The sequence below is a fragment of the Acanthopagrus latus genome, chromosome 15 (genome assembly GCF_904848185.1).
Source record: "Acanthopagrus latus isolate v.2019 chromosome 15, fAcaLat1.1, whole genome shotgun sequence".
Classification (NCBI taxonomy): Eukaryota; Metazoa; Chordata; class Actinopteri; order Spariformes; family Sparidae; genus Acanthopagrus; species Acanthopagrus latus.
The window spans coordinates 16,699,541-16,724,705 of record NC_051053.1 but is presented as its reverse complement, the minus strand read 5'-3'; the positions used below and the strand labels follow the sequence as shown (position 1 = coordinate 16,724,705).

The window sequence follows — 25,165 nt, the reverse complement described above, 5'->3', positions numbered from 1 at the left end:
TGTGTTTGCTGTTTGCCTGTCTGAACTGGGTTTCTGCCTATTTGGATTTTATGGCTCGAAATAACTGAGAGAAGATGGTAGCAGGCGTTAAATCCAGAAACCTGTTGTGATGTCAAAAGACGGAGTGTTTGTTTTGTTTTTCAGACTGGAAATGTGATGAATTTACGCTTCCTTGTTAGGGATTGTTCTGTGGTTCTGACTCATCTGAAAGACTCCGTGTGAAGGGGTGGTCGGCATACCTGCGGTCAGGAAGGAAGTACATTTTGACATAGGGGCTCCTGGGCCGCCCATCGGGCCGAAGAGGAAGCTCTACAGCCTGCAGCACGTTGACTGTTAGCTGATGGCCCACTTTGTCATACCACAGCTTCACCTGGGTGGGAAAAATACACACACACACACGAACAAATCTGATTCTGCATCTTAATTTTAACACGCCGGCAGCCCCTACACAGACAAAAGTGTGCTCACTCACTGAGAGTTTGCCGGGCATTAACTGCGGAGCATCTTGGAGCATCCCGGGACTGGAGGGAGACAGGACATTTAAGGATGGTCGCTCCATCTTCTGGGACTCAAAAGAACTGGAACCTGCTATGAAGACAAAAGTAGAAGAAAATTGTTTTGAAACTCCCAAGAAGAGATTTGGAGGAGCAACGTGGGAGAATGAGAGACAGCATGTTCTTGTCCAACTGTAAAATGTCAAGTTTAAGTGTGTTCACAGCTGCGTATTATACAGCATTAAGAGTTCCTTTATTTGGAAAATGTGACACAAAAAGAATACAGATCATTCCACGGCGAACCTGTCAGGAAGACATCTTATGAAGCTTCTGTTCCGCTTTCAGTCTGATAGGCTGTGATGTAGAAGTACTGGGGGCTGATATACCTTCAGAATCCTCCTATGGTAAAGTATCATTTAACCACCAACTACTGCTGACCCCTATTTCCACACTCTTGCCATACACCATAGATATAAAACATAATACATTTCCTGCTAAAATAAAAGGTAATAAAATTACTGGTTAAAGTCACAAGCAATTAAAAATCAATAATCTGTTGTTTTACTAGACCAGGGCCCTAAGTAGTGAGCTAGCTTTCAAAACCAGCTAGCTTTTTTTTTTTCCAAAATAAAGAAACACATAAAGACAATTTGCTGTCTTACAAGGAGTTACATGTTACAACCATTTCTTGGCTGCACACACAACTTTAGAGGGGTTGAAAAACATATTCTTTAAACACTGAACAAAGTCAAGCTAGCTGTTTTCCCTTGTATCTAGTCTTGATGCTAAGCTAGGCTAGTCGCCTCCTGGGTCCAGCTCTATGTTTGACACACTAATATTTTTCCCTCCTCCAAAATAAATGTTGAACACATTGATTTTGAATTATATAATTGAATTTTACTGTATATTGTAAAATATAAGCCTTTGTAGCATTTAGCTCATTTTCCTCTTTTTCTTTTTTTTGTTTATTACTCCTACAATAGTATTTCTCTTCCTTCTTTTGTGTTGGTTTGTTTGACTGTAGTTCTCACTCTTGTCCTGGTCCAAATACACACGGCTGTCACTTTTATTGCTCTATGAATCAAATAAAAAATATCATGAAAATCTGTCACCACAATGGTTTAGCAGAAGATAAGAATTTGTATGCACGAAATATGTAAATTGTCCACGGATTGTGATCCAACATCCCACAGCAGATATTTAGATACTTACTAGATTCTAATGGAGGGTGGGACGTGTCGGGGATTCTTGGGATATCACTGGAAAAACGAAGAGCAAAGACCATGTCAATCACTCACACTGGCATCTGACTGGTTTAAACAAAGTTAGTAGTACTCTTGATGCACAGGCATACATGCATATAAATGTAATAGTAGTTTACTAGAAGTAAGTAGCACTGTAAATAAAGGTTATTTGTAAGTTTTAAAAAAATCGTGTGGTTTAAAAAACATGGAGAAGCAAAGGGAGGATGTGAGTAGAGCCAAGTTCTTCTCATGACTGCAGTGTTTCCCAGACTCATTCAGACATTTTTCAGTCAGTCAGCCAATGATCATCTGAAATAATACGAATAATGGATGAGAACCAGTAGCTCAATTCTGTCCACACCATCATCTTTTCTTATCCATCACCACCACTGCAATTACAGTAAGGGTCCCATGGGAAACACCAGAATCCACTGCACCAGCTTCATGTCGTATAAAGAAAGCATGGTAGTCTGTGCAAACACTTATCAGTGTAATTTACCATTTTCAATTTTAAAAAGTGGTCAAATTTAGTTTGCAGTCCCCCCACTGATATTTGGAAGGGTTTTTGTTACTGTTCTTTGGACTCAAAGTGGTTTTGAATTATCGAGCCACCAACAGGTCAACACATCGATATTCTACAATATTCTTCTTTGAATTCATAGTTCAACATTTGATCATGAACATTCGCTCACGTTCTTTCTGAGAGTTAGATGAAACAATGGATGCCTCTTGCATGTCTGTGCATTAAGTACAGAGCTGGAGCCAGGATGTGGTTAGCTTAGCTTAGCATAAAGACTGAAAGTACCAAAGCCAATTGCCTCTCAGCTCCAGTGCCGTACTTGACATGTAAAACACAAGGTTGATATCCGTCTTTTCATTTAACTTGGAAGAAAGCAAACAAGCGGATCTCCCAAAATAATGAATTGTTTTGACTTTTTATACTTCAACATTTCGTTTTAAACACAAACATTAAACTGATAAGTGTTTCATGGAGCCTAGGTTGCCTTGGAGCCCATTCCAAAATCACAAACTGAAAACAAATGTAAATAAAATAAAACAAAGATTGCTTGCTTAATGAATGTCCCAAATACCAAACCAAGGGGAATAAGAGTAAAAAGAAATAAGCGTTTTCTTATTTGACACTGTAAGTGCTGGATTTCACTGTGGGATCCTCTGACTTTACCACGAATGAAAAAGAGGAATTCCAGACGCTGCACAAACAGTTTTAGAAAGCTTGCAAAAGCAATGCTAACATTGATGGACATTTCCCATTGGCCATTTTGCATCCATTCAGGTGAACTTCAGTTTGGGTTAGTCAGAGATTATAAATCTCAACTGTTTTTCGGAAAGTTTGTTTTTTTAATCAATTGGCATCCCTACTGAAAAAGGATTCAGTTCAGTTCATTTACGGATGCAAAATGGCACCAGCAAAACGAAAAATAGTTCCCATAAGCGTGAGAGGACTAAGGGGTCCTAAGAAAATGGGCAGATTACTTACTGATATTTTCTATACACCCTTCGCGAGTGTTTGGAGAGAAATTAATACATTCAACTTTTTTTCCCATCAAACATCAAATAAGGTTAAATCTTAATGAAAAGCTGCAAGAGCTTTCAGAAACAGCTAGTCTTCTACTGTGATATCTAACATAAACCCATCTGAATGGGCTAATTTTATGCATAACAATAATTTATGAAAAATACTTAAGCACAACTTGCACAGCAGATTTGTTCCTCAGTATAATTTGATGCACAGCCCAACAAAAGAATGGATCTTTTTTATTCAGTATTGGATTAGGCTTGATTGAATCACAGAGGACTGCTGGGCCTTGGCAGAGGTATGCTCTCTCCAGAGTGCCATTCCATTTACCTTACAATTTTCTATTAATTTCTTGAAGTGTTCTGGACTATGTAGCATGTCACTACTAATGTGCAAATATAGACAGAGAAGTTCAAAATGTAAACTTGTAAACTGTAAAAGTGATTGTTTGCAAAGTCGTTCACTCAGTACACAGCAAGTCAGCTGAACATGCAGAGGCCTGAAATCTGTCATCTGACTGTGCATGTATACATAATAAAATCTCTATGAGAAGTTAATTACAGATGAGTATTTGCTTGATTTTAAATGGAGCAAACATTTCTGTCTTTTCCAAATAATGTGTACCACATGACATAGTTCTTTCAGGAAAAGGAATTGGAAATTATAGACATGTAATGTAGACTAAAGAAGACTAAACTACTTTGTTTTCCCAGATACAAAACAATTGCTTTTGAAGTAGAATGAGATAATATGATGTTTAAAAAAATGTAATTATCATAAAAAGTCTTTTTTCCTCCCTTTTTATACTCAAAAACTTAAAATACAAACAAAGAATCATTATCAAAATGTATATCTATTCTACTGTAGTTTGAACCTAATGGCAAAACTAAATGCAGTTTAAAAAATATAACAGGTAGCAATAAATCTACTACAGTAACTGTGATGTCAAGACATTTCAACAAATGGTAGGCAGACAAAGAATGTATAGATACTTCCTGTCAACATGGAATAATTAAGTATTTCCATAACATAGCTGAAAAACAAAACATCTACTTACTTAATTCAAAGCAGCTTCATAAGCTAGTTAAGACCACATCCCTAGTGCTTCTAACAGAATCAACATAACCTAAAAGATGTTGCAATGATCTTTGTCGACAAGAGTCCCTTTAGAGGACATATCAGCTAATGTCTGACATTCTATAACTCATACAAACTGCAGGCCAGCCTAGCACGCTGTGTTAATGACCGGCATCTACCAAAATATCTGATGCAGCCACCTCTCATCTTTTATGGAGTTTATAGACAATTTTATTTGGTCAGTAACAATTCACCTTATATCATCCTAGAAATGAACGCAAGTGCTTAAAAGGGGACAAAATAGAAGCACCGTGTTCTGAAAACTTGGCAACTCCTGTAGCAGGTAGTGGCTGGCTATTTTTAATATTTTGAATGCGGCCGCGCAGTCGCTGTCAGAATACAAATAAATGTCCCTGTCTCCTGTCTTAACTTCAGGTCAGCCAACTCTGAGTCAGAGACTCACTCAACACTGCCTGGTTAAATAAAGGCTTCAATTCAATGCAATGTTTAGGCTTAGAACTGAATGGTTGCATTCTTCACAAATAAAAATACAGGACACTGCCAGGTGTGTGTTTTATTCCTGACTTACCCAATAGGCCTGGATACCACCAGCTCCACCTGAGGCTCAGCTTGAGACTCCAGGATGATGTTGTAAACTTCCTTCATGGTTGCCCCTGGTAACAGCTTCCCATTCCACTGTAAAACTTCATCCCCTGAAATCAGACATGTATTCGTATATTATAATTGTTGTTGACGTACTTTATGTCAGCAATAATCCTGTTTTATATTCACCAAGTTGGGCGTGAGGGCTGCAGGTTTTAAAATCATACATTTTAATTCTTCCTTTTTTAAAATATTTTTGTTTTGTTGATAAATCCCATCTGTTACTCAATCCTTTCCAGCTTCCCTATGCAGCTCATCTGTACCAGTCCAGGACATGCATTTTTAAAAACAGGTTACAAACAAAGCTTGAGTCACTTCCTAAAACAGCTGGGTGCTGTAGCTTTTAGCCAACATTACTCAAACAGAGGGAGTCATGCGTTTGTTGGGGACTATTTTCAGCTGCAAATTGATACACATTTGGTGTGCCAGTGAGTCTACGCGGCAGCACCGCTGTGTGTGTGGGACTGAGTCATAACAAACTACAGTGTGTGTGTGTGTGCGCGCGCTCTGGTAATGAGGGAACATGTCACCCAGTGTAACAGTGTGACTCACTGATGTGTTTTTAATAGTTTATGGACAACAATGAAGCTCAATGGCACAGTGAAGTTAGATCTATCAGGCTGCACACACAATACTCGTTAGGTGAATCAGTTTGTGGTTAGCTTTGGTCTTTTTTGACAGTATGACAGTTACAAGGCCAGCTTTTTACTTACTGCATTCAGTGTAAATGATTGTTGAGAAAAACATACTAAAGATCACGGAAAACTTGATGAAGCGTATCAAAGATATGACACCATAAAGCTACAAAACAAAAAACACAAGAAAGATTCTGCCCTACTCAACATGCAAGGTGAAAAATAAGACCTCTAAAACAGTTTTCTAAGAATTTGTGATGCTTTCAAAGACCTTTGTTTGGATCATAAGGTCTTGTCCAGTCAAGACCTGTAAACAGTGATGCACACGACAGGTCGGTCTACCTGCTCTGAGATGTCCCACCACGTCAGCCAGGCTTCCCTTCTTGACTTTAGTGATGAAGGCACCTAATCTCCCTGACTCTGTTATTCTGCCTCCCACCACCTGAAAAGAGAGAAAGAGAGAGTTAAGAGAGAGCAGTGCAGACATCAGTGATATAGCCGTCATATCAGATGGAGAAAAAAAAAAAAAAGACTGAATAAAGATTGCAAGATTTAGTCCGCTCCGACCTTTAACCCCAGCAGAGCACCGGCTTCTTTAGGCATGGCGGCGCTCCTCTTGCTGAGGGTGATGCGTCCGATCAGATGGTCTCCCTCCTTGGACGGCTGCCAGGTTACAGGATGCTGCGTCAGTAGACAACACAAGACATTTACCGATGCACTGACACTGGCGCTCAGAAGACATGTACACAAATGTATGTGCAACTTGGCGCGGAATACAAAATCAGCTATTTTTGGAGAAACATTAATATTCCAGAATGTTAGGACATTTTATATTGTAACAGTTCGCCGCAGTGAACATGAAACTATGAAGTCTAGAATATTGACTGTTGACCTGATTAAATCATGTGAGTGTCCTTGAGTTGGATCAGCATGTTAAAGTTTCCCTTTAACACTAGAGCTGCCATGGCGGTCACTCCGACAGTTTTCAAATCTAAATGTGCTTTAAACTTTGTTGAATTAAAAACATACAATGCTGATGCTATAATACTTTCCCTAAAGTTGTGTGTATTCTCATTTAAATTTGTTTTTTCATGTACATATAAATTACACAAAAGGCAAAGAAAATGTTATAAGTTTGACTTATTTTGGCCACAGGCTTTTAAATTGAATCTTACTCGAGCAGAGATCCATCTTGGTAGCTCGTCAGCTTTCATTGTCCATCATCAGAATGGAAAATGATAGTTTAGTAACATAAAGTAGGTGAGACCAGGGACGACTGTCACACTTTCGCTTTCAGCATTCATAAAACAGTTGCTAAATATGTGGCAACTTCAGGCATGACGGGTTCATTCAATTTGATGCATTTTACCCTCCATCTTACTACAATGGGATAATATAGGATCGAAGGTGGCAATGTTTTCAGAAGTATAAATTAGTTAAAGTTTGCTTCCCACTATCACTTATTGATGTGACGCAAAAGTAACATGTCTCTAAAAGCCTTTTAAGTTAGCTTGAATAGGTATTTCCCACAAAAGGTGATCTGGCACATTAGGGGATGAGTTTCGCAGGGTGGATTCTTTACAACTAGGTGGTTGACGCAGGCAGTGATGGCTCCCATCAGTACAGTCACCCAAAAATGACAGAAAGACATCTTCATCAGCAAGAGATGCAAGTAAAAAGCACAGGCCATGAAATCTCTCCACAGCGATCAGCACCTTACAGCGTCCAGGCAGTCGTACACATCGGTGAACATAAACGCAGATGAATCTCCCCCAACAACTCCAGTTGTAAATGCAAAGACATAACTTGGCACAATCTGCAACAGCTTCACGCTGAATTAGAAAATGCTGAGGCTGAGGATGATAAACATTAGACACAAATAAAAGCCAGTGACTTACATGCCATACGGTGGGGTCATGTGGGTAGCACTCCCAGTCGCCTGCAAGAAAGAAGAAGACTGGCTCAGACGCCGTGCACGAAGCAGAGATGATGACCTCTTTCATATCCCCATGACACATCCGCTCACACACACCCGCGCATACAGGAGAAGCTGTATACACAGCACATACCAGCCGGAGTCCTTTCATACACAGCTCGGCCAAATTTGGGGGCTCTTCAGAAGGTATTTGTTTACAGTGGAGAGGGTTACGTTTATTGAATATTCAGGCCTGGGCTAGAATTAGAAAATTTATCACCGCAGTGGCAGGATTCAGCCTCAAAGTAGTCCGCCGAGGCAGTGATGCTACCAAAGGACAGCTAAGCCTTTTAAAATGCTTCAAATCCCTTACAGATATTTTACAGATTAGATGTTGTGGATTTATGCAGTGTTGAAAGGCTCAATCTAAACTTTGGTGAATCATAACCTCGCATTGATGGTCATAATGAAGCAATCTATTGGAATCGCATAATAAAATTAAAATAGCCTTTTTTTTTTAATCTATGCTTTCCACCTGTTACAAGTATGGAGGCTGACAAGTGCCGAAGGAAGACGCACAATTTGAGAAATGATCGATCTCAAAAAGCAGTTATAACTTGAGTAATTACACTTAACTTCACTATAAAACAAAAAAAAGACTGTCATTTAAAATGATTGCATATACCTACTCTGTCTTTCAATGGTTAAAACAGACATCAATGACGTTTCAGAATTTTAATCATATTATTATATCATATTATTTTTAAGTATATAAAAGTTTTTAATGTGCCTGCTGGTCATTTTCCACCCCACAACTTGTTTCCTGATTTAACACTTACAACATTTCATGACTGTTCTGATTGGCTGGACTCCTGCCAACACATGACAGATGGTCAATCATTCTATACCTTGAGGAAAAAAGTAACCTTGAAGGTTTATATCACTGCACAGGGATTAACTTTGAAACTGTTTGACAAAACAATCCCAACTCAAGAACCGCTCACTCACTTTTTTCTGATGCTTTCAGCTTACGTTCCTACAGCCCCTTCTAAAAGTCCAAATGGACGATGTTGGTCGATGTTGCATCGTTTAGTCTTGTTTCGTCTGTAAACTTGGTGTTTCACTAAAACACACAAAGCTCTTTTTACAAGAGAAGCGCTCATGAGCATCAAGGGAACAACTCCAGCAGATTTTTAAAATTTATTTTCTACAATGTTTTTTATTGCAAGCAAATTCCTTGTACATGAAAACCCACTTGGCAGCAGAGCCTGATGTCAACTGATCCATGTCTGTCACAACTCGGCTAGCTCCATTCGCTGATGAATACAGTGCGGTACAGCTGAAAGCTTCGGAAAAAGATGGTCAGTGGATTTTAAGAGCGGATTGCGATATGATTCATGATTAAAGAGAACTTTGCATCATAATTTTCATTTTCTTCTTCACTTCTCCACTTTATAAGCCGCAATGATGACACATTTTTGAGGGTCTGTATCCAAAAAACATGTTTTCTCACATCTGAAGAACAACACTTTATTTACCAGGACATCTCATTATAATGCTGTTTAATCACACAGCTTACCTTTGTCCAAAAATTGTAGCTTCTTGCTATTTGCATGTTGCACTTATCCATATTGCAATTTTGATTATATTTGGATTAATTGTACACCTCTTATGTCTTTTGTTATCAACGGTCTCTGAGCAGGATCTGGCGCATGTTCCTCATGCACTTACACAAAATATTTTTTTTCTATGCTCCATCCCCATCTTCTGCTTTAGTCCCCCCCCAAAAAACACAGCCTCACGGGCCGGCGGGCGGCGTTGAAATGCGCGCAGGACCTCGACGACACTGTTATGACACAGAGTAAAACAGAGCCAAGCGTTCCTAGGAGCCAGGAGGCTATGAGGTTAATGAGTTGTGACAACTTGTAGTGACATTATGTAATCTTAAAGCAAACGCACTGACGATAGACAACTGAGTTCTCAGTTTCATAACTCAAGCGTGAATGTGATTTTGTGCAGTGGTTGGGGCCACATGGGCGAGTGTGTGTTCTTGTGTTTCTGGATTTAGGAGGACTGGAAGAAGGAAAGCAATCAAAAGTCAGCACTGAATGTACAGTTTAACTCAACCCACTCCGAGGAAAGGTTGACAACCACACAATAAAGGAGATAAAATGTTTGTCGAGAATCAAGGTGCTCGTGTGTACTTCTTGTGTTTTTTCCTAATGAGTTGTTGGTGTGTGTGTGTGTAGGAGGATTCTTGCACGGATCATAATAGGATCTACTGTACTGTGACTGACTGCATATTCTGAGCGAGTGTGTATGTTTTTTCCCGCACTGATCTTACAATGATTTACATGCCTGGACGCTTCCTGGCTGCCAGCAACCGCATCTGCAAGCTGACCTGGTCTCAGTCTCGAGCTAAAAAAGGAAGCAGCGTCTCGCTGCCACGCCAGTGTGTTTAAAAACCTGGCCTGACAGAACACTCTCATCCTAAACCTCCACTTGATCGATGTCAGGGCGTCTGGTCTGGGTCCGGGGCTGGCACTGCCAGCTCCCTTTGTTCTCATCAGAACAATATATACTTTTCAATGAAAGTGTGGCTTTAATGTTGCATGTGTACGGCTACAGTCAGGAACGGTGTGTTTGGTAAATACTGTCATTGTTATAGGGTACAAACAGATTGCTGTATTGTTAAAAAAAAAAAAAAGTGAGCTATGTACAACCACGTCTATTTTTAGATAAATAATCAATGCTCACATGAGGTTGGTGAGATTCACAGAACCGTGTGTTAAGCAGTTCATGGGACATGTGGCATCTCTTGAAGGGGACTTTCAGAGGCTCATGGGAAAGGTTTTTACAAATATTTGCTCACATAAGTTTGAAAACGGGATCAAATTTCAGCCTATAGCCAATCTATTTTGAGCTTTATGATTCTGTAGCGCAGTTGTGTCTAATTCTGAGCCTTGCAATGGTTAGCAGTGAAGTGACATAACCCAGCTTGGACATGACAAGGTTCAAGTGTGAACAGTAGTGTGTTCTCAGGCTTGGGGACATAGTTGGCTATGTGAGGCCACACAAGGTCAACACTGGGATCAAGTGGGGTCAAACTGCCCCATCACAGACACACTAACACACACACACACACATACACGCAGTGAGGGTTTGTCCCCCCTCAGGGCCAAGCTGAAAACAATACAATATGACATTAGGGAAAACATTCAGATACACACACAGGCTCACGCACACGCACAAACACACACACACACTGATTATCAGACTGTCAGCTCCGGCCCGCCACATGCACCGTACACAAAAGTTAGGAAATGTTGCAGGAGGTGAAATGTTTCTGCAAACACAACTAGATGACAGAAATGATTTAAGTTTCCAAGACACCAATGTTTTTAAGTAGCTTGGTGAGTAATATTTGATATTTGAATAAAAGTTTTACGCAACAGAATAAATAAATAGTTAAAGAGAAAGTGTTTCCTCAAATCAGCAGGTTACATCAGATCCTGATCTGATCACTGAACCAAGACAGTTAGAGGAGTCTGAATAAAGACACTCTCACCTTCTATGACACAGTGTGGGACTGTTCAAACACCTCATACAATTAACACATATATAAAGTCTAAGTGTGTGAAATAAACGGCATTATATAATGGATTCTTTAAATGAACACTGCACATTGTTGAGGAGGTTTATAAACAGCTCTGTGCATTCTGAGATGTGTTTTGTGTTTTGTTATATATCCCTCATCCTAATGGCCTAATCAGGCTGATTTACACAGTGTACTTGTCGGAGACACTGTTCCTGGGTGGCTCGTGGATTTTAATAAAATAAAACTCAAATCAAGGCAAAAAGCTCACGTGATGTCTCCCAGGAAGTCAATCTCCAGCAAATCAAAGACAAGCAACACAAGCAAAACCATGTCAAACATTAGCTGGTTCCAGGTTCTGAAATGTAAGGATTTGCTGCTTTTCCTTGTCATGCATGAAAGTAAATGAAGTCCTTGGGTTTCAGACTGTTGGTCAGGACAAAAGAAGCAATTTGAAGATGTCACTTCGAGCTCTGGGAAACTGTGATGAGCAGTTTTTCACAATTTTATGAAAGTTATCTTAACAGATGAATCATGAAAATAACCGACAGATTAATCAGTAATGAAAATAACCGGTTGGTTGCAGCACTAACCAAAAACAGCTAAACTGTAGCTGTGAAGCTGCCACTTTATTTCTGGGAAGTTTTTCATTTAAAACTGTTTCCGTCCTTTTTTTCTCTTCCAGCTCACGTTCATTACATGTCAGTCTGCAGAACTGCCATACATACTGAAGGTGGCATGTTGCTTAGCATTAGCTAACAGCTGCCTATTCAGCATCTTCCTTTGTGTTGTGCATTTAGTGATTCAAGGGAACAACGTTACTGGTCCTCCAGTACATTCAGAATGCTTCCATGTGAGGCAAATAGATCTCCCTGTATTTCAGCGACCTCCTGCTCTGTGTCTGATATGAAGGAAGACCAATTCCACGCTAGAGTCTGCTGCGTATTCACAGTGAAAAAACAACAATATCAAAGGGGCTCTATGTAACAGTCTGTAGCAATTGGAATGTATCACTCATTTTTTTTAATTGGCCGTAGGTGAGTGGATTGTAATGTCACATAAAGAATGAGGCCCTCCCCTTCTCTTCAGGTTGCCTGCACAGGCCTGTGGATGATTTGTGTGTAGGGTTTCTTTGTGAAGGACTTGGGTTGGATTTTCCGTGACAGTCCAAAAGACGTGTATTTATGTATGTTCTCGAGTGCCTCGCCTCAGTGCCTCTCTCTGCTCTGCTAACAGAGAGCAACATTTGCTAGCTTTAGTTTAGAGGTGGAATCACCTAACACAAACTGAGAATTGGCATCCAGCACAACACAGAAGTTCCACAGAGCCCCTTTAAGTATGTGAAAATGAAATAAATTGCAAGTAGAGGTGGTGAAACATCTGTGTTCTCGACATGTGTGTCAAATGTCATGTCAGTTTGATTGGTGATCTGACAGATATGAGTGGTTATTAGGATGTTTAGTGATGACCTGTATTTACTTGTTGTACTTCCTTGGCATTAGCAGTGTAAGAAACTGTCTTAAAGCAGCGGTGAGACGGATCAGTCCCTCAAATCTTTCTGAAAATCAAATTGCCTCAGATAACTGATGTGATGGATGAATGAACAATCGAATGAACAGATGTCAAAACTTTTCATACCCTCCCTGTCTGAGATCAATCACACTGTTTTTCATGAACAAGATGTGATGATTGATATTGTTTCTCACCTCTTTCGCTGACACTTTCGATCTCGGCGTCCTCACAGCTGCTGTACTCAGGCGTGGTCCCTCCCTCTTCCTCCGAACTGCTGACGCTGGTCTGCCGCTTTCCTCCAGCCCCCAGCGCTCTTTTCGACTTGTAGGGCCTCGGTGGTGGTGGCCGCAGAGATTCTGATTGGTCAGAGCTTAAGGAATCATTGCGCAGCATGCTCTCAGCCTTCTCCCGTTTGGTCCGTCTCACTACCGGTCCCTGGCCAGGGGCTGAGCCAGGGCCTGAACCAGGAGGCTCTCTGAGTTCAGGGGGAGGGGCTTGCTGAGCAAGGGCGTGTTCATGTGGCCCCCCACCTATCGTCCTCTGACCAGGCCGCACCCCTTCCCCAACCTCCCCTACCATGCCCATGCCACGACCCTGCACAGGGTGGCCCCTGCCTCCAGGTGGGACCGGCCCTGCTTGGCGAGAGGGGGCACCGCTGTGGTCCAGGTGGTGGTAGCCCCCCTCTTCTGTCCGTCTTACTCCACCACCTCCTCCCACTGGATCGTGCTCCAGAGATCGTCCCTTTGACAGCCGCCGGCTCTCTCTGCGCTCCCTGGACTCTCCCCGGAGGTCCCGGTCCATGGAGACCTGGGTCTGCAGTCTGGCCTGACCTGGCCGGCGCTCTCCACGACCAGCTCCTCCACCTCCCCTTCCATTTCTCCTGGTTAGAAATCGATATGGGAAGGAGAGAGAAAAGGAAAAAAAAACACAGACCCCACTGTCAGACTGCATTTAGCCTCAACTCCCCTTATTACTTAATAAATAAGTGATGTGGTTTTGCATCTGTAGTCATTTCATTGCTAACATTAGTCCTGCATTCTACTATACATTGTTTTGTTCACCATGTCTCCAAATGCAAAATAAGTTATAACAACGATCACTCTTGCAGCAGGTAAAAAAAAATATTCTTCCTCCTTTTCAATTCGTCCCACTGCCTCTCACATCCCAGGTGCAAAATATTTTGCAAGCATTCAAGCTCCTCCTGTGAAAGTCACGCCACGTCGGAACAATGCTGAAACAGATATTTATGTAACAGACACCTATGTCTGAATGACCAAAATCCTTTACTTCGACAGATGCATAAAGCCAGCAATGTTAAATATTCCACGCCTAAAAAAGAGCTTTAGACGGCACTCTCACCAAATGAGGGGAATATCTTTTGGAAGAACGCCATCTGTCCATTAGAGTTCAAGAGAAGCGTTATGTTGGTTTTGCCTTTAATTTGTCCCCCCATCTGTATGTGTCTTCAGATGACAACAACAACAACTATAACAATAATAATAAAAATATATATATAATAATATAATAATATAAAAAAGGTTTTCAGTGGTGTTGGTTGGATAACAACACTTGGTGGAATGTGGAGTCCAACACAAACAGGAAGTGGCAAGGTTTCGTCCTTGCTACAGCTTACGTGTCTCGCGGTGGTTCGCTGCGTGACCGAGGATCGGTGCCAAGTGTGGTTCCAGGTGCGCCGGGTCGGTTGGGGTCTTGGATAGTGGTGGTGGAGCCCGGGGGCGCTTGGGAGCGAGAGCGGAGCTTCTTGTCACCGGGCGTTTGGCACACAGACGGCTCACTGATGGCTGATCCAAGGCCAGCAGGTTTCCCAGCCGGACCGGTGAACCAGTCGCCTGGCTTGGTCAGGATCTCCTGCTGCTTCCGGCAGTTGTTACACACCCAGATCACCTAGGAGAGGAAGCACGGGCAGAGATTATAGTCGCTGCTATATGACACGTCCCCCGGATGATTTGTCCATAAGTTTTCATCATAAAGCTTAAGTACAATTAGATAATCCCATGTACATGACATACATTCACATAACAGCATGTTTTCTCTCTGAGATATTTAATGCTGCTGACATAAACGTGTCCCGACAGGAAGGAGCTTTTCCCCGCCACAGCCTGTGAAAACCAATCTCAACCAACTACTTTGCCAACCACTAATCTGAGGCCCGGCTTCTGTCGAACAGGAAATGGAACAATGCACTTCCTAAAGAGCTGCACTGCTGCCAATGAGTGGTCCAGAAAAAAAGAGCTTTTATGGAAGCTTTTTAAGATCACCATCATGGCAGTTATACCAGGGCGCAGCTTGGCTTCCACCGTGGGCTGCTCCTGGCCTCCGAACGAAGCACACAAAGCCAACTGGATAATGAAAGGATATAGAGCTCACTGCCAAAATCATATCTCCCATCTTCTCTCTTTTCTATTTGTTCCATCACACATATGCACACCAGCTATACATTGGCCGCGTTTACACACACACTACAGCGGAGAGCGTCACATTCATATTTTCGTCTCCTCACATTTGTGACGCACGTCTCGATCACATCCGCTCACACTGCATGCTATAAATTTCAACGTTGGAAAGTGGGTGTTTGTACATATCATATCAGCACATTTTGACGGTGATGACACGTTCCATTTCAAGCAGCAATTTTACAGTATGTACAGTATGTACCTTCTTTTTTTTTCATGATGTAAACAGGAACAATGCTAGGTAACATTTTTCTAGAAGTGTGTTGATATAAAGCCTACGTACGTAGAGTAGTAGAGTTCACAATCTTGACAACCAATTTATTATAATCCTCGTATTGTTTATTGTTGCATCAGAACAAGAAGCTATGCAAGAAATGTGTTGTATTAAAGTGTCAAATTCTAACTTTAACTGATGAAACTAACTTCCTGGAGAAAGAAATGGGATTGTCGAGTCTCACCACAGTTAATCAAATACAGACGCTTTGGGTTGGTGATGGACCGGTGTGACTAGCTCAATGCATCTGTATTTGACAACCTGTGGATGAGACTAAACAATCAGCTTTTTTGCTCTGGAAAGTTACATTTTGTCCTTTTAACTGATCAATGCAAAAGATACATTTGAAACAGTATCTTAAATACATGTAAGAGTGTAAATTAAGGCAGGAAAGAACTGCATTACTGACCAAAAAAGGCTATGCATCCATACATACAGCCACACATTAACTTGGCTTAATATACTGTATATCATATATATTGACTTTATCAAATTTAGAATAAAATGACTGTGTTGGAAAACCAAATTGGCTCTGCACACGTTTTTGAGCGACATGTTAACACTCAACATGCTACCATCACATGATTTTTTTTTTTTTTTTTTTTTTTAATGTTTGTTTTTACGAACAGGACTTAAAACTTAAAATAGCTTATTTTGTCATTTGTTTTTATCATTTAGGGATGCAAATTCTGGCCCAATACATGTAGCGATGTTTAGATAAACAATTTAGGCATTGGGTCGATGCTGATAGCCTTTTGCTGTTACTTTCATCTGTTTATTCCAGTTTTTGTCCAGGGGAAGAAATAAATCTGCATTACTAACAAAATAACTAAACTGTGTTAAAATAATTCAGCTCTTCATTACACCATCTTTGAAGAGATCTTTAAGAGACCAGATAAACATCAGCCAGTGCCATTGGTAAATCTATGGGTTTGTTCTTTTATATCCAATTCATATTTCTCACTTACTGAACTGCAACAACCCTGGGAAAGTAAGCCTTTCATAGCCACCTAGATTGGCATTTATGAGGATGTGCTGTATTGGTCAAATCAGACTGATGGCTTCACGGATACATAAACAGAAATTCATTAAAAAAAAACACAAACGTGACGCCTACTGACATCTGCACGCGTCTCGTCAACATCGCTGTCAGTTCCCATCGATGAGGGATGCGTGTTACATCCTAGAATAGATATGAGGATTCACGAGGGCCCCGCAGTGTGAATGCAGTCGCACTCCTGTGTTGACATCAGAGCCAAGAATGAGGGAGACTGGATGACAGGGGAAGTGAGGCTGGGCGGGAAATAAAGAGACAGTGAGAGGATGGAGGAGAGCGAGGGGAGGTTAGAGTCAGTCCCTCTCCTCCAGCCACCAGGGTTCTCATTACTCCTGAACACTCCCCGATGACTCTTTAAAGAGAGCTAAAATAAAACACTCTGGCATTGGCCAACCCTACATCCCCCCACCCCCCCAACCCCCTCTTCCTCTTCCCCTCTCCCCCACCACCTCCTCCTCCTGCTCTTCCTCTCCCTTCCATTTCTCCCTCCTCCAGATTGCTTTTGATTAAAGCTACAAAAGCCGAGGAGAAAACCGCTTTACACCAACGCAGCTATATTTATCCTGCCAAACACCCCAGCACCACCAGGGAGAGAGGGAAAACGTGTGCTCGAACACACACACAAGCACACACACAGCAAAGAAAGCAAAACACTCCCTCATGTGGGACATTATAGCTTTGGTGAAAACATCCACCAATCTGTGATTTTTCTGCAGCCAGAGCGATGAGGTGGACTGCTGCCAGATCGTCACTGCAGCGCAAGTCGACTCGTCCATACATTTACAAGCAGGCACTCGTGACCGGCTTGTATGTAGTCGTTTAGGAATTCCAATGCATCTTTGTAGTCTATTCATTTTGTTCCTGCATTTAATCTAATAGGATGTCATGACCGTGGATGTCAAAAGGTAGAAAAGCAGTAGATAACTAATAACAAAAGCTTAAAAACAGTAAAGATCTTCATAACATTGTAAAATACTTCAAAATGCTGTGATAAACGTTTGTATTGTGGCCTTTCGCTCATATAAGAGCAAGTCATTTTGTCACAAACATCTTACGGAAACTAAATTTAAAAGAAAAAAGACCTTACAAATTAAAATTTCTAAAATGACTTTTGAAGCAACGTGTAAGGTTGTTTTCTCTCCTCGTAAAAGGGTCAGGTTGTTACCAGCCAGTGTCTAAAGTGCATCCCAGCTTTAGCAGCTGTTTAAACACAATTTCAACCGATTTACATTCAATCTATAAAAAGAAAACAACATTTCACTGAGGGTCAACATGTCAAATTTGACAAAAACAGTTAACATTAGCTGTTGCTGCTCACTTCTGTATTGCTCGTGGAGAAAATCACTGGCTGTTTTGAAATTTTCTTTTTTTTTTTAGTTGTTGGGTTTGGAGAAATGTTATACAAGTGTGAAAACATATATCCCAATAAATTCATAAGATTGTACAATTTATGGATATTAACATTAAGTTACTGTTACATTTTATAAAGCAGTTTAGTTTAAAAATAAACAAACACATGTAATTTAACTGCACTTTAATCTGGAACCAACATTTACAGAATCAGGAAAACTTTTTTTGTTCCTAAATAACCTAATTACAACTCTAAGAATGTAAGAATAATGATTATAATGAACAATGAAGTGCAAACCAGTTGACCACCTCAAAAACAAACTTTTTCACTTTTTCTCCACAGCAACGTTTGAAGAGAATATTTCTTGTAATTAGACATATTTAAGGAACTCTTCAGAGAAAGTAAAAACAAGTGGTGTCCCTCTTCTTAACACCAAATTTAGCATGATGCCTGTTAGATACAGTAAAGAATAAACATTATAAGTCTTCAGGCTAACAAAAGTTTCACAAACACAAAAATTCGTCCCATCACGGAGAACAAACTTCAACTGCCTTCTCCTTTCAGAACAAAAGCTTCCATCCTCTGTACTCAACACCTCTGATCATGCCACCTGGCGTAGCAATTCCGATATGGCATCAGACAGAGAGGCACATGGCAGCTCTGACACATCCATGACGTCAGCTGGTGCCTTCCCTGGGCTTTGCAGTGAATGCACTGCATGCTGCCGACCACCTGGTACCACCTGGAAGCATTCATGACCACAGGAAGGTGCTCCCATGTTCTTTTTCCAGGCCTGTATATTCTTGGCCAGGATCTTCTTGGTCTGAAACTCCTACAGCTGCAGTTGCAGCAGCAGCAGCAGCTGCCGCAACCATGTCGCATGGCAAAGGGTGCTTTAAATCGATGAAATCGTCTAGCCCTGGAGGGGGTTGATGCAGCGCGGATGGGCCTGATCCTTGGAGCTGTGGGGGGTATTGACGAAGATGTTGAAGTGGATGGAATCGGGGAATTGAGAGGTGGAAGCATATCCAAAGGCAAAACAGGAGAAGATGAAGATTGTTCTTGATCCTTTGGATCTACAGGATCCTTCTCAGCTGGACCGGAGCTAGGCAAACAGATGGGGGGGATTTTATTCATTTTAAAACATAACTGTACTGACATGCATGGTGCAACATGGGTCGTCTTCCACATGTGCTAAAAAAAAAAAGAGCCAGGTTCCAGAGATCTGCATCACTTCCCACAACCGCAATCATTTTAAGACTAAATAAAATGAATGAATGAATGAATGAATGAATGAATGAATGAATGGAGCAGAACAAACTGCCAATTCAGACAGTTATTAAGGTAACCAAAAAGTAATTCACAACTATTTGTGAAACTCTAAATAAATGTTGTTCAAAAATATGTATTAAAAAGAAAGACAAATCTTTATCATATACAGCTGTAAAAGTTTGAAACACTATTTCAATGATTCCTCTGACCTCCTGATGCCCTCTAGTGTCTAGTTATGGCACCAACCTTATTATCAAACAGGTAGAATGTACTTTATATTTTCATTGCACTTTTTTGTGACTGACTGATTGTCTTTTCTGAGTTGTTCTCATGTATTCGTTTAAACATACTGTGTCTCAGTACAGTAATCCATGAATTACTCTGCTCCGGCTGCATCTTTCTGACATGACATCTTAGCTCTGACATCTGAATTATTTTACACAAGTCGATTACGTGTCACTGTAATATAAGAATATGGAGAGCAGCACACACAATTTCATACAGACATGTTCTAGAATTACGTCATGTGAATATCTTACAGTGAGCCTGTTGTTGAGCTGTAGGACTTTTAATATACTTGCAGAAAGGGCCTGTACTGTTAATAACATGGCAGAGAGAACATCACTCCATACTAAAACAAACCCATCATTTAGACAAATGTCAAATTTGACTGTGAAGGTATTGAAGAGGGGATGCAGAGCCTGAAGTAACACTGCTTTATCTTACTCCTACATTAAATGTTATGTTACCAAGCTATGACCTTCTTACAACTACATATGTTAATAACTAATTATCTGCTTGATGTATTTCCCAAAAACTGCAACTGTGTCAATTAGCTGACATATGTCAAAAGATGGGGAAATATGCCGGGCAAAAATGACACATTCATGTAGCTAGCTAATGTTAGCTACACAACCAATAGGGGCACCATACGGCTAGCGTTACCTAGCTAACATCCAGCTAGCCCGATGCCCCTTACACACACGCTAGATTTAAACTTGGGCAGACAGGAACGGATAAAACGAATTGTACATGCCAAGGTAATATTAGTCAGACAGATGACTGACCAAAATAGCAATTAAAAAGCAAAACTTGCCCTGACTGCCGGACGGAATTACTTGAAACGCCACTGCAGTTTAGTTTTAATAAGTTAGCCTTTTCCCGCCCTGGCCTCAATTAACGTTGAAAACTAGCTAGCTAGCAGTGAAAGGATGAAGCTGCACTTACTCGTCCAACTTCGACTCCATCGTTGAATTTGGGATGACGATGTCATCTTCAAAAAACCAGTCGGTGGAAGAGACGGCATAGCATTCATCCCATGTGGGTCCTGTGTCACCCACAGTGAGCCAAGACTCACTGAAACGTCTGCCCGGCATTGTTGTTAGCAGGAGTGTGAACGTGACTGCTGCGTGAGCTGGCTGACGTCACCTCCTGTGCGATTTTTTTTTTTTTTTTTTTTTTAACCATCACGCCTTTTTGTTTATTTAATGTGTTTAACTATTTCCAACTCCTAACATTGACTTTTATTAATTACCACTGCTTCACTCATAACTATATGGCGATTAATTTATCTATAATTATTTTTAACCATACTAAGAGAACACACCAACATATCTGATGTAGAATTTAGTTTGTTTTTTTTCTCCACACTGTAAAGAACAAAGGATATTTCAATGCAAATATGCAAAAATAAATAAATAAATAAAGTTTTCCCTGTGAAATGTAGGCCTCATGATATATTTTTTAATTACTTTTTTAGCATAAAGAGTAAGACCTCAGACTGTTTGAATGCAGCATGCGACAAATGTTATTATTATTGTTGTCATTGTTTATCCTCTCAGTTCTATGTTAGAATATACTAAAAACAGCTCATTTCAGTGTAGAACACAGGGTATTAATCAAGATGCAGGGTTAGCTGTTCATCTCTTTCACTACAGCAGCATGTCTACAGTCTGTGAAGTGGAACTTTATTAAAAGACAGCTGATTAATCACAATGTAAGCATAATGTACATATGCTACAGTATTCATTCTGCAATGCAATGCAGGGCACAAGGTGCTAGATTTCCAAAGCTCATAGCTGTGTCAAATGATCTTTTTGGTCTCTTGGGGGCAGCAGAAACACGCCTGTGAACACCTTGTGACGTTGACATGGCACGACTTGCTTGCCTGTTTGTTTATTCAGCAAAATGTGAAACAACGATAATCATGTTTCGTCCAACTGATGAATGTATATGCACTCATAGCTCTGGTTTACTGTCGATAAACTCAGAAATATCAGACGCTTTGGCCGGTAAATCCTGCACTGCGTTCGCAAGATATTCTCTTGCATTGTCTTTAGGTTGTTTGGCGCTGGTCAGGTAGTGTGCAGACAGTTGATCAGAGTTTTTTTTTTGTCTGCAGCCGCTGTAATAGCGATGTTGATCGGAGTGAGGGTGAATCAAAAGACAAAAAGGTGCAGGCCGTGAGACGAGAACATTGACCTTAAAACTGCTAAAAACCTCCACAGAGCTGGAGTAAACTGCAATATTTTACTGTGGGTTTGCCACTAGAGGCAACAACTCATATTACACATGGACAATTGATCCATTGTTAACATAAAAACAGATTAAATCAACTTTAAGTACATAAGTATTGTTAAAACTTCATGTCTAATGAGCTTCTGACTTTTCTTGATCTAGTCCGCAGTAAAGAAAATAGATATTTGATCTTATCCTATCTTTACCTCGTTCTTATCCTCATCTATGCTTTTAATTTGTTCCAAGCATGGCATGTCTTCATCTCTCCAGCTGTAAATCTAATGTATGTCTGTACTGTAGAGCTACGTACAGAATACACAAATTGATAGATCAGTTCTAGGTCTAGGCCATAGAATTCTCTTATCAGCACAAATCAATGCATCTCTTGTCTGTATTGTCTGATTATCCTAAGGCCTAAAGGACATCTCTCACCACAGAGGAAAGTTGACTGGTTGTGACTGATGGGTCTGGGGAAAAAAATCTATCCAAAGAATAAAATGCGTTTAGGTGTGCTAAAATAAAAAAATTAAACCGAAGAGGGTGAAATTAGCTGGTTGACATTTCCCTCTTTCGCTGGAGCAGTTCAGTTTTTGTGCGTCCGCCTTTTGTTATAGAGCGCGTTGATACCGCAGAACAAATGGCAGAGTGTTTGTGAAGATATGGCAGCGGTGAGCTGTTATTTTATAAGAGACTCACTTAATCCCATAGTAATCCCTGTATTAGATCACACTCTGATGGTAAAACAAGCGCCGGAGAGGAGGGGAACAGTAGGCTGGCAAAGAGCAGCCTGACAGCAAGCTCGACACACGAACACGCGCGCGCGCGCACACACACACACACACACACACACACACAGATAAGGGGATGGCACACACACATATAGGCGGATTGCATACTCACACAAACTGACATACAATCAAATGTATGCACATGAGCAGCGATGCACACATGCAGATGCAAGCGCTTGCTCTCACCCACGCACACACATACACACACATAAACTGCAACAACAGCAGCAGCGAAGTGTCACATGACCACAGCAAGACCCCCCCTGAGAGGAGTTTGTGAGTGAAGGAGAGAGCCAGAGAGAGAGAGAGAGAGAGAGAGAGAGAGAGAGAATAGCTTCTCCACAGATGGAAACTAGGACACCAAACCCCTGTGTGTGTTTGTTTTTTTGCGTCCCGCTGCATCCACGCGTGTGTGTGTGTGCGTCCATCTGCGTGCGTGTCTATTTGTGTCTGTCGAGGAGCCGAGAGTGTATCCGCTTGGAGTGTGTATCCTGCTTGTGTGCACCACTGCTCATGTGTATATGGTGCGTTCAGGGGGCGGTGGGGGGGGGGAGCCTCCATGATACGTGTAACAGTGAATAACCCAATGGTGAGATCTCGGACCCTGTGTGGTTAGGTGCTTGTTTTTCCTGGAGAGAGCCGGGGGCCCGTTTTGTGTAACGACAGGCTGTACAGTATGTGAAATGGAGGTCAGCGTGAGGCGGGCGAGAGGTTCAATTCCCAGTGCAAAGCTCTTCACCGGGTGCCCACATTCACATTTTTTTTTTTTTCCCAGATTGTTTTTTTCTCTTTTTTCTCTCTTTGTACATCAGCCAAACGGAGAGTCTCCTGCAGCGTGGATGTAAATCACTGAATCCGTTCTTGTATTATTCTCAAAAGTAAATTAGCTGAAAAAAATTATGAGAACATAATCAAAAATGCGCAACACTTGATCCGTCCGGGAGGCATCTTTTAATCAGTTATAGACTACATTATTGAAGGATTCGCAGACACAGATCTGAAAGAGGGGAAAATGAGGGCAAGCCCTAAACACAATCATACTGGTGATGCGCAATAGGGGATTTTCTATTATCGGCTATAGAAGGTGTAAGTGAATTTATAGCCAATAATAAGTCGTCATGATTATATCAAATCATCATCTGTAAAAAAAAAAAGCATCTTTTCTGACTGCTGTGTTCTTGATATACACATATGTCAAAGTCTATTGACCAGCGTATGACAACTCCAAGCACCTTGTTATCAAGCTCATTACCAGCTTCCACGTTAGGCTAACTAACACCCACGACAGCCTTCTGGGGAGGAAGGAGAGGTGTCTGTTAGTCACATCTATTATAGTCAGCGCAGTCACTCTGTCTCATTCTAGTTGTTGCACTGTACGTGACTCCATGTAGCAGCATCAGCTTTAACCTGAAAGAATGTTTTGGGAAAATAAGCATGTTCACTTCTTTTCTGACAGCGAGGGGGGACAGACTGATGCCACTCTAACGCTTGTGTCGATATGAGACCAAAGAGAGGGGAGAGAAACAGCTGAAAGCATTTTCAAAATAAAGGTCCATAAAATAAGAGATGGAGGTTAAACAGATATCCCACACCTTCCTCCCAAAAAGCCAGTCGTTTGTTTATCACAGCCAAACCCATGCACCTATCAGTGAATCGCATTGTTTCAGTCAAAACTGCTGACTGGAAACTCTGAAATTATAACTTCCCAGTTGAAATGAAATGCACCACTCAGACTCCACAGTTGCGGTCCCCAGCTGTTGTTTTCCAAGAAAGCACATATCTCCAACTGAAACTCCTGAAATGCTTCAATGTTATGTTTCTGTTTGTGAACTTTAAAATAGGTTAGCTGTTTTCCCCTGTTTCCAGTCTTTATTTCCATCACCACAATGCACCGACATGAGAGCGGTATCTACTTATCTGCTTCTCAGGAAGAAGGGGAATAAATGTACTTCCCAAAATTCAGCTCGGCAAAGGAAGGAAAAGTTTCCAGGGTGGATCTCTTAGTCACAAAAAGTTCAAAAATATTAACTCCCCCAAATTATTGTCTGCCTCTTTCTATCTCTCCGGACCTCACCGCGTCCGCTAAACTTGACAAACTGTCACGTAGACTTTCCTGCCATTGTCACAAACTGTGCTTAACACAACAGGCGCGCGCCGCCTAACAGGTGAGACAAATACCACATTTACCCCGAGGGAGGGGAGTGGGAGGAGGGGCGGGACCAGGAAGTAGCACCAGCCAATGACAGCTTGACGTATTGCACCAGCAGCATGCGAGGCGAGCGCCGTAACCGAGGGCGTCAATAAATCCTGCGCTAAGGATGAAAGACTGCCACAAAGGAGATTAGTGTCCACAGCAGCTAATGAGGTACTATATCAGCACAGCGCGGCACCCACAGCAAAATACACACACATACAGTACACACATGCACACACACACAAAGCTCATACACAAATAAGTGCGTTTACAGGCATTGTATTTGTAGTATAACACATTGTACACTCGTCCTACGAGCAAGCACCTTGCACGATGGGCTACACACACTTTCTCTTTTACGAAACACACTAGTATAAATTCATACGCAGGCAACGGCTACAGTTATACAGTTGATCAATACAAGGGTCTGCACAGAGCCAAGTGAGGCCTCCCTGTCCCTGGGCCAGATACAGCATACGTTTTCCCTGATACACACAAACATATGAGTGCATCATTACAGGGTCAATGGGAGGACAACTTGAGCTTCATTCTCTCCTAAACAAACA

General features: G+C 41.3%; 1 protein-coding gene and 1 long non-coding RNA gene across 10 annotated transcripts in view; both read right to left on the bottom strand.

Annotated features, from left to right (window-relative positions):
* The window catches only part of LOC119033364 (regulating synaptic membrane exocytosis protein 1-like), an 84,638-nt gene that overhangs the window by 25,189 nt on the left and 34,284 nt on the right, over positions 1-25,165 (bottom strand). For 5 of the 9 annotated variants that reach the window (XM_037123357.1, XM_037123358.1, XM_037123359.1 and 2 more), the window contains exons 5-14: positions 14,306-14,577; positions 12,867-13,552; positions 7,549-7,589; positions 6,218-6,331; positions 5,993-6,092; positions 4,942-5,065; positions 3,237-3,254; positions 1,707-1,753; positions 473-588; positions 240-370 (exon numbers count right to left, since the gene is read on the bottom strand). In XM_037123357.1, coding sequence (XP_036979252.1) covers positions 240-370; positions 473-588; positions 1,707-1,753; positions 3,237-3,254; positions 4,942-5,065; positions 5,993-6,092; positions 6,218-6,331; positions 7,549-7,589; positions 12,867-13,552; positions 14,306-14,577 — 1,649 coding nt within the window. The remainder of the gene's footprint in view (positions 1-239; positions 371-472; positions 589-1,706; positions 1,754-3,236; positions 3,255-4,941; positions 5,066-5,992; positions 6,093-6,217; positions 6,332-7,548; positions 7,590-12,866; positions 13,553-14,305; positions 14,578-25,165) is intronic. The other 4 variants (XM_037123363.1, XM_037123355.1, XM_037123356.1 and 1 more) reach the window with 2 other exon arrangements.
* On the bottom strand, positions 17,995-20,527 carry LOC119033367. The gene is made up of 2 exons (XR_005079230.1): positions 20,328-20,527; positions 17,995-18,933 (listed from the first exon to the last, which is right to left on the bottom strand). It is a non-coding gene; the product is annotated as an uncharacterized LOC119033367 (long non-coding RNA).